General features: G+C 33.8%; 2 protein-coding genes across 2 annotated transcripts; one reads left to right on the top strand and one right to left on the bottom strand.

The window, feature by feature from the left end:
- The first annotated feature begins 298 nt into the window (after nt 1–298).
- Nucleotides 299–5130, top strand: LOC132281204 (glutamate receptor 2.7-like). The gene is made up of 5 exons (XM_059782934.1): nt 299–596; nt 1309–2600; nt 2916–3225; nt 3560–3963; nt 4603–5130. Exons 1-5 carry the CDS (start codon nt 299–301, stop codon nt 4918–4920), a joined length of 2622 nt encoding a protein of 873 aa, XP_059638917.1. The 3' UTR covers nt 4921–5130.
- A 1178-nt stretch (nt 5131–6308) lies between these two features.
- Nucleotides 6309–7333, bottom strand: LOC132315620 (RING-H2 finger protein ATL40-like). Its single transcript, XM_059813961.1, has one exon. It carries the CDS (start codon nt 7295–7297, stop codon nt 6530–6532), a length of 768 nt encoding a protein of 255 aa, XP_059669944.1. The 5' UTR covers nt 7298–7333; the 3' UTR covers nt 6309–6529.
- Nucleotides 7334–9016: the final 1683 nt, after the last annotated feature.

The following is a 9016-nucleotide window of genomic DNA, read 5'->3' as shown; positions in this document are numbered from 1 at the left end:
AATCTACTGTTTTTCCTTTTTTTAGAATATTCTGAATCCATTTCTCACACTGTTTTTTAGGGTTTGATTTAATTTATATCCAAATCAAATGTAAGGGGGACCGGTTCTTTATTTGGGATTTCCACATGTACGTGAGCGACTTCTGAACCCATGTAGAATCAGTCCTACGCTTGGACCGTCAATACCTCGAAATTTCCCACCGCAGGAATCTCCATCAGTATAAGATTATGTATGAGTTTTATTTAGAACCGGCCATATGAATAAGATAATTATGTCACCGCATATTTTAAAACCAAAAATGACTTACCTAGCAGTATTCATCTCCAACTTTAATGTTGCTACTTTTAAACCCGCCTTTTTCTTATTCCATGTCTTCATCTCCTTCATTCTCATTCTCTCTCATGGGTCCATTGCTAAAGCTGATAAAGTAACTCTACATATGGGTGCCATCATTGATTTCGATTCTCGTATTGGCAAAGAACAAAAATTAGCCATGAAAATAGCTCTTCACAACTTCAACAACAACTCACAGCTTCACAAGCTCTCTCTTCATTTCCGAAATTCTGGCGGTGACCCAATCCGATCAGCTCATGCTGGTTAGTTAGTTATGTAGCTAGTTTTTTCGCCTTTTCTGAAATTCTCTTTTCTAATTAAGTCATGATACATGAATATCTAAATGCGTAGATTTATGTATATATAGTTATGTACATATGTTTGAAATTAATGGTATATACTTAAGTACGCATGTATGTGTGTGTGATCGTTATTGAATACATGCTCTTTCCAGTTCATATAATTGGTTGCTAATTATATTCTAAGATAGCTATACTACAACAATAGAGTAATAATACTACACAAGTCAATTAAGTAAGCTCAGGCAGTTAACAACAAGAAAGCATGAAAGTACTGTCTACTTGCTACTCCCTCCGTCCCTCATTAGTAGTCCATTTTTTTCTTTTTACATATTCCAAATTAATTGTTCTCTTTGAAAAGTCAAAACATCTTTTTTTTATATTTTCATCATTGTCCTTTATCTTTTTAAAAAATTTCAAACTTTGTAACTATATATATTTAAATTAAAAAGGACAATTTGGTAATTTTAAAAAGAGACAATGCATTAATGGCATGTCCTCTTAAAAAGTTATAAAACCAAAAATGGACAACTAATAAGGGACGAAGATAGTATTATTTCGCAGTTTGATTTATTTTTTTGTTTCAAGAAGCAGTTACCTAGTATATAATTGAAATAAGAGAGTTTATATTATATAGATTAAAGTTTTTGTTGGGGATTCCGAATGTTTGATGCAGCTGAAGAGCTGATTAAGGAGAAGCTAGTCGAAGTGATTATGGGCATGGAGACATGGGAGGAAGCCGCTTTAGTGGCAGACATCGGATCCCGAGCTCAAGTCCCGGTTCTCTCATTTGCAGCCGCTGCTATTACCCCTCCATTGATGCAACTTCGATGGCCTTTCTTGGTGCAAATGGTTACTGATGGCTCCGAACAAATGAATTGCATTGCAGATGTCGTTCAATCCTTCAGTCGGCAAAGTGTTGTAGCCATCTACGAAGAAGACATCCACGGTGGTGATCCCGGGAAGTTAACCCTGTTATACAAGGCCCTTAAAAATGTTGGCTCTGATATAGCCTATCATCTGGTCCTTCCACCATTTTCTGCTCTATCTAAACTTAATCCTCATGAGTTTGTTAATAAAGAGCTGTCTAAGTTAGAAAACAACACAAAATCTAGGTTGTTTATTTTTCTTCAGTCATCATTACAGCTGACAAATCTTTTGTTCAGTGAAGCGAAGAAGATGAGATTTATGCAAAAAGAATCGGTGTGGATAATTGCAGACACCACGTCAAGCCTTCTGAATTCTGTCAGCCCTCCTGTTGTCTTTGCTATGGAAGGTGCACTTGTAATCAAGCCCTACTACTCTGAAAACAGTAATTCTTTCAAATACTTCAGTGAGCAGTTTCGCCAAAAATTCCAATCAGCGTATCCTGAGGAAGATAAGTATGAGCCGGGAATTCATGCGCTAGGAGCTTACGATAGCATTATGACCTTGACACAGGCAATGATGAAAACAGATGGTAAAATGAGCTCCTCAAATATGTTGAGGGATAGTATTTTATCAAGCAACTTCACTGGTTTAAGTGGAGAAGTGCGTTTTCAAGAGGGTAGACTATCAAGCTCCCAAAAATTCAGTATAGTGAACATTGCCAATCAGGAATACAAAAACCTTGGCTTTTGGTCATCAGAGTCCGGGTTCTCGGATAGCATTGCAGGTACCAGAAAATTTGGTAACGTGAAAGAGTTGGGTGGTTTCGCAGAGGTGATATGGCCTGGGGATCCAGAGCGAATTCCTGGAGGAATGGCACCAATGAAAATCGCAGTTCCGGGTAGAGGCTCTTTTAAGGAGTTCCTCAAGGCAGAATCGGATGAGAAGTCGGAGAAGTACTTTACGGGTTTTTGTATCAATGTTTATAAGGAGGTGCAAATAATTTTGGAGCACAGTTATAATATTCATCTGCCTTCTCCCATTGAATTTTACGAGTACGATGGCAGCTACGACGATTTGGTTGAAAGTGTTCAGAACAAGGTAATCACTCATCACCTAATCTCTTAATCATTTTCAAACATTTATAAATTTTAGTTAGCCATTTAATTTCAAGTTAAGCATACAAATTATACCTCTATCAGTTCTAACCTGACCGTTAAAATGTGACTTTATTGGGGTGATGAGAAAACCTTATTTGATTTTGGCATATCTAGATGAAAGAGATTGGGAGTTTAACCTTATTTGGTATTTTTTTTTTTTTTAATATTCTCAAGTCAATTTATTTTTCCCCTTCCAACTACATGGTACTGATAAAGATGTCAGTTTTTTTACTTGTGGATCAAAATTGAATGGAAGACTTTTGATGCTGCTGTTGGTGACATAACAATACTAGCCGAGCGTTGGAACAAAGTGGAATTTACACAACCATTTATCGAGTCAGGTTTGCTGATGGTAGTTCCAGTGAAGCCTGAAACTTCGAAAGCATGGTTGTTTCTGAAGCCCTTCACCATGGAAATGTGGGTTGCGACAGCGTGCATCTTGATCTACACAATGTTTATAGTTTGGTCCTTGGAGCAACGTTCCAATCCAGAATTTAGTGGCCCATGGAAGGAATCGCTTGGCAATGTGCTTTGGTTCACCTTCTCTACTCTATTCTTTGCTCACAGTAAGTTTTATTTATGCTTAGTTTTGGAGGCAAGATTATGAGCACTGATTTGTACTAAAAATGTGTTATTTAAGAACATAATTTCTATCCATCTGCCTAACGTGATTTGGAGAGAATTCAAAGAAAATAGACTTGATAATTTATTTATTGCATATGGGTATAGAAATGAAATCCCAATAATTTTTTACTATGTCTATCGAGAGTAAATACTTGAATTGTGAAAGGTAAACACGTATTAAAATGAGGACAATATTTATCTACTCACTCAATTAAAAGCCCTTGTTCATCTAAAAATATACTCATTCTCTATGCAACGATATTTTTTATTGTGAAGGGGAGAAGATTAAAAGCAATTATACTCGAACCGTGGTGGTGGTGTGGCTTTTTGTGGTGTTGATCTTAACACAAAGCTTCACTGCCAGCCTCACTTCAATGCTCACCGTCTCACGACTCCGGCCTACTGTGACAGATATCGAGCTGCTAAAGAGGACACATGCAACGGTGGGGTGCGATGGTCCTACATTTGTTAGGGACTACTTGGAGCAAAAGTACGAATTTGAACCAGGGAACATCCTCAACATCAGCAGCGAAAGCGAATACCTGAGTGCGTTCGAGAATGGCACGATTCAAGCAGCGTTTCTTGAATTTCCTTATGCCAAAGTTTTTGTCAACCAATACTGCAAGCACTACGAGTATGGCGATGGATCATTCACCAGAAGATTTGGAGGATTCGGCTTCGTGAGTAGTGAATGGAACTCTTTCCACTCCTTTCATTATCTAATATTATCTCAAAGTTCAAAGTTAGTTGACTAAAAATACAATTGCAGGCAATTTTTTAGCTCTGAATTGAAAATATTGATATCTTTAGAGTTTGAACACCTTCTTCAACTCAGTTGAATTATTAATCTTGGCAACTACCACCTAAACGGTGACAACCATGGATAATTACAATTACATGGAGTTTGGAGGTCAATTTTCAAGATCGTGGAATTTTTTTTTTTTTTTTTTGAAAGTTAGATTTAAATATGAAAAAACACCGTTTACTAATTCAAAGTACACAAATTATTTACAGGTACTATTTTTTTTACATATAATATTGATGAGATTGTTTCTATAATGATACAGTATGCACAAGAATGATACATACAGGGTAAGGGTTGTTTGGATAAATGAATAATGTTTTTGCATTTACATGTAAAACTTTTTTAAAAGTGCAAAATTTTTAAAAAAGCATGGACTTTGTTTCCATGAATTTAAAAATTGTCCTCAAAAATTTCATGTATTTGTAATTATTCTTTAATTAAATTACAAATCTAAATAAAGAACTATAGAGAGAGAATGTAATTAATTTTTTTATTGTTGATGGTTTTTGTGCAGGTGTTTCAAAAAGGTTCTGGATTAGCTGCTATTGTTTCTGAAGCAATTCTTAAACTATCAGAAAATGGGAGGCTAAAAGAATTAGAGAAAGTTTTGTTTACTCCCTCCTCGGAGTGTTCAAACTCCCAAACTACCAACGACAACTACAGCTTGAGCATTCAGGGCTTCTTGGGTCTATACTTAATCTCAGCAGGCACTTCCACCATTTGTCTTCTACTCTACCTATTGAAGACGCGATTTTTAACTAATCCAGAACCTACTAGCAGTAGTAATATTCCACAGATCGAGCTAGTTACAACTCCCGGTGCTCACGGCTGAAATGTTATTGGATTAGTTTTTTTTTTTTAGTTTTTTTTCAAGATAAAAAGTGTTAGAAGTTAGATTAGTAGATATATAGTCAAAGCTTGATACTCAAAGTCCATATGAGGCATTAACCCACTGAATTGTTGGATTAGTAAAAATTAGGAAAAACTTGTATAGCAATTTTCTTATGTATAAACAGATATTATTTCATTTATAAACCTGATATTTTACATATTGATGATTTGGAGCTACAGTATTTTACATATAGATGATTTGAAGTTAACGATACAGTCCATTTTTTGTTTTGGAAAACTTGTAAAAAAATGAACTCTAAAAGATTTTATTATTTATCGATGAAATCAAAGTCAATATTTTTCAAATTTATGGACTTTGACCAAAATCTGACATGAAGATAAATAATATTTTTTTCATGTTCACATCAAATTTTGATCAAAACCAAGAATTTAAAAAATGTTGATTGTGACTCAACTTTATATAATAAAATCCAAGAATTTAAAAAGTTTTTGTTTTGTTCGTTAATAATAATGGCCCATGGCCGACAGTACCGACAAATCAAAGTTTGGGGCATTTGCTTCGTGAATGGGCCTAGGCTGAGACAACCACAACAATGGCTAAATATAAAAAAAAATAAAGGACCAAACAAAAAAAAAAAATTTCCCAACAAAAGGAAATTATTGTAAAGTGGCGAAGATTTAGGGAGTTTTATACCGAGTAATTTTAAGATTTTTACCCATTATTTTAACTAATTATCTTTAAATATTTCCACACAAGTGTTCTATTATTATTGTCTTTCGTCACTCCAGTAACTAATTTAATTTTATGCATATATAAATTCCACATAAGTGTTGAAATTTCCTTATTCAAACATAATCTTGAATTTCCCAAATTATATATAATAATTTGGATGTGGTTAATTTGATTTCCTATTGCATGAAATATATACACGCACACATATAATTGTATATATTTATAGTCAGGGACGGAATCATTCACAAGCATTGCCCCCACAGATTTTTTTATTTTATTTTAAATATACCTTATTAATTTACAATTTTAATATATATTCACAAAATTATACTACTTCTTTACTAAAATTATTTAAAAAATTACACTATCACCTCATCTCACACAATTTTCTGACTCCATTCCTGTTTATAGCATGCACTTCTGAAATAAAAAAGGATATGGTGGAGAAACCTATTCACCATAAATGGAATTAGACCAAGATTAATTTTTGACCCTGTAAATTAGACCAACAATTGTTTTATGACGTAAGAAACAAAAAAAAACAAACTTTGATCTTACAAATCAGTTTGATCCTACCTTTCAAAAAAAAAATCAGTTTGATCCAATATGATTTTAGATATGTATAACTCTATATATGTTGCTCAGCGGAGAGATATGTATTATTAAACAATGCATATATTATGCCATCCTCTTCAAATTTTACATGAAACGCCATAATACAATATGCTATAAATCCCCACAATTCTTTACAAATCAAACATTATTAAATATCTCATACTGTTTAATTAATAGCGAAATTAATTTATGAGCTCGCGCACACACACATATATATATAATTACCAAATAAGAGTCACTACTACCTCTCCAGACCTTCAGCAAAAACTTCTTCTCCACAACTTTGAACCCTCCTTGATGATCTCTCCCTGCTGAGCAATATCCTCCGAAACGAGCTTAATCGCGAGCTTGATCCACCCACCTTCTCCGATTCTGAACCAGTACCAAGCTCGGGTGCACTTCCCTCTAGCAGTAGTGGTGGAGCCGTGGGCTGGACCCTAGGCTCAGCCAGGGTGCGACAATTGGGACATGTCGTGTGTGAGCTCAACCACATGCCAATACAATCTGCATGGAATAAATGCTTACAATTTGGTAGAAGCCTAACTGTGGCTTTCTCCACTATAGTGCTTAAACACACCGAGCACTCTATGGCCTCAACATGATCAAGCCCCTCACTTGCTTTATAACTGAATTTGGGTAAGGACTCTATGACCGATTGATCAAGCCCGGTTTTGGGTGATTCACCCATGTTCACGTCGGACGGGACAACCGTGGTTATACTTAACGGGAAGAGAGCATTCCGGCGCCTTCTTTCTCGGCGTCTGTGGAGATATCTGCAGAAAATATGGAATATGATGATGATTGTTATAATGCCAATTAAGGAACACATCACCACAAGCATGATCTTAATGGCGGTGCCAAATTTGAATCCGTCATCGTCGTCGTCTTTGCTCATGGTTGCTGCAATGGGAATTGGTGGTAGAGTTAGCCGCCGCCGGAGTGATAAATCTTGTCTTACAACTGCTATGGATGGAAATTTTGTTATATAAGTAGAATTTTGAGACCTCATCTTTTAATAATGTTTGACTAAATATGCCACTTTTATTTTTTCTTTTTTGGACAAGTCTATGCTTTGAATTTTTGTGTCCTTTCAATTTCAATGATAACACCTGCAATTATTCTACCATGTTTACTTACCCATAAAAAAAAATAAAAAAAGAAGTATTCTGCCATGATATCTTGTGGCCGAATTTTATTCTGAATTGGATATATGTTCTGAAATTAGAGAGGAGCGTGTGACTTAAGAAAAATAATTAACGGTAAGTGAGTTGAGTTTTTAAATTCCAAAATGTTGTGGTAGCATGAGAAACATGGTGGTTAATTTGGTAGGGTTGTCACGTAGTATATTCAACCGCGCTTTGTCAGCCATTGCGTGGAGTTCGGACTCATGACTATCCCTGTCCTTCACTCATAGGAATGTGTTTCCATGAATTTTTGTAGAAGAATATTTTTTTTTATTATAATTTATATATACGATAATATATGTATATTTTTATCTATCCTTGGACTCACCAGACTTTCGATCCTGTTTGGAAGATCAAGTACATCAGTTTTCTATCGTGAATAAGTTGAACGATTTACGCCCCCCTTCTTTCCACTGGACGACACATATTATATGCATCGTTTCAATTGTTGGTATACCAACTAATCCAATAATAATAATAAAAATAGATGAAATGGCCTAGGCATGTATGTATTTTAGGCGATGTGTAAAGTGTTGATTTAGATGTGTGTGTTGTAAATAGTTCAATATAGTATAACAAAAGCTCTGAGCTCCCAGGAAATTATAAATTGTAGAGACTAGAGAGAAATACTCTTTTTGTATGACATAAATATTTTCTTGGTCTAATATTATTTTCTCTTGATTGTCCGTTATAAAAACAATAATAAAAAAATAAAAATAAAAAAATAAAATGACGGTATCATGGCAACCTAACACGCAGGACATGCAATAATTGATTTGTATAGTTGGCCTATTTAATTGACTTTTGTGTCCGCATTTAACTTCAACCCATTGGCTTGTAAAATGAAACAAACATACATTTTGTGTATCATAATTGACTCATCAACAAGATGTGAAGAACCCATGTAATATTATGGTCCTCCAATGTTTTTGCAAAACTCTATTTATCATACTAAATTTATGGTTATTATTAGTGATATCTTTTAAAAAAAAGTTAAAGTAGGTCCCTCCATTTTTTTCAAATTTTTTATTTATAGTTATTTTATAATTATAATTTTTAAAGGTGATTTGCAAAGTACTTTAAAAAATTAAATTGAATAAAAGAAAATTTATTATTTATTATTGTAATCCTTACTACAATACAGTCTATTCGTATATATACACATACACATATATTATTTGTTATGAATTAAAGAAAGAAGAAAAATAAAATACTTGACATTTGACATACGCAACAATTTCTATTCATTAATTATCTTCTCATTGTTAAAATTAATATATTTTCAAATCGTTCATTTAAAAAAAATAAAAATAGAAACTCTTCTTATTGAATGATCATAATATATACTTTTCAAAAATTTAAATTTTTAATCAAGGGGTGTAGAATCTTTTTTGTTCATTAAGATACTAAAATGAATGATTGACTCATTTCCGTAGTAGAAATAATAATAGAATTTTTTTTAATAACATAAATTCCTATTTCTCAATGATTTCTCACCATCAACACAATTGACTGCATATTATTTAAAACTCAAATAAATAAAA

The sequence above is a fragment of the Cornus florida genome, unplaced genomic scaffold, assembly GCF_030987335.1.
Source record: "Cornus florida cultivar Cherokee Brave unplaced genomic scaffold, ASM3098733v1 CherokeeBrave_3.0.0_Hap2_Chr01, whole genome shotgun sequence".
NCBI lineage: Eukaryota > Viridiplantae > Streptophyta > Magnoliopsida > Cornales > Cornaceae > Cornus > Cornus florida.
Note: the sequence above shows the minus strand (reverse complement) of the source record. Positions and strands in the feature narration are given on the sequence as shown.

What these genes read in the sequence shown, in the direction of transcription:
- LOC132281204 (XM_059782934.1), top strand. Translation starts at nt 299, where the DNA reads ATGACTTACCTAGCAGTATTCATCTCCAACTTTAATGTTGCTACTTTT. An exon ending in AATCCGATCAGCTCATGCTG is followed by an intron (nt 597 to 1,308) that starts GTTAGTTAGTTA and finishes TGTTTGATGCAG; the next exon opens with CTGAAGAGCTGATTAAGGAG. An exon ending in TTGAAAGTGTTCAGAACAAG is followed by an intron (nt 2,601 to 2,915) that starts GTAATCACTCAT and finishes ATTGAATGGAAG; the next exon opens with ACTTTTGATGCTGCTGTTGG.
- LOC132315620 (XM_059813961.1), bottom strand. Translation starts at nt 7,297, where the DNA reads ATGAGGTCTCAAAATTCTACTTATATAACAAAATTTCCATCCATAGCA.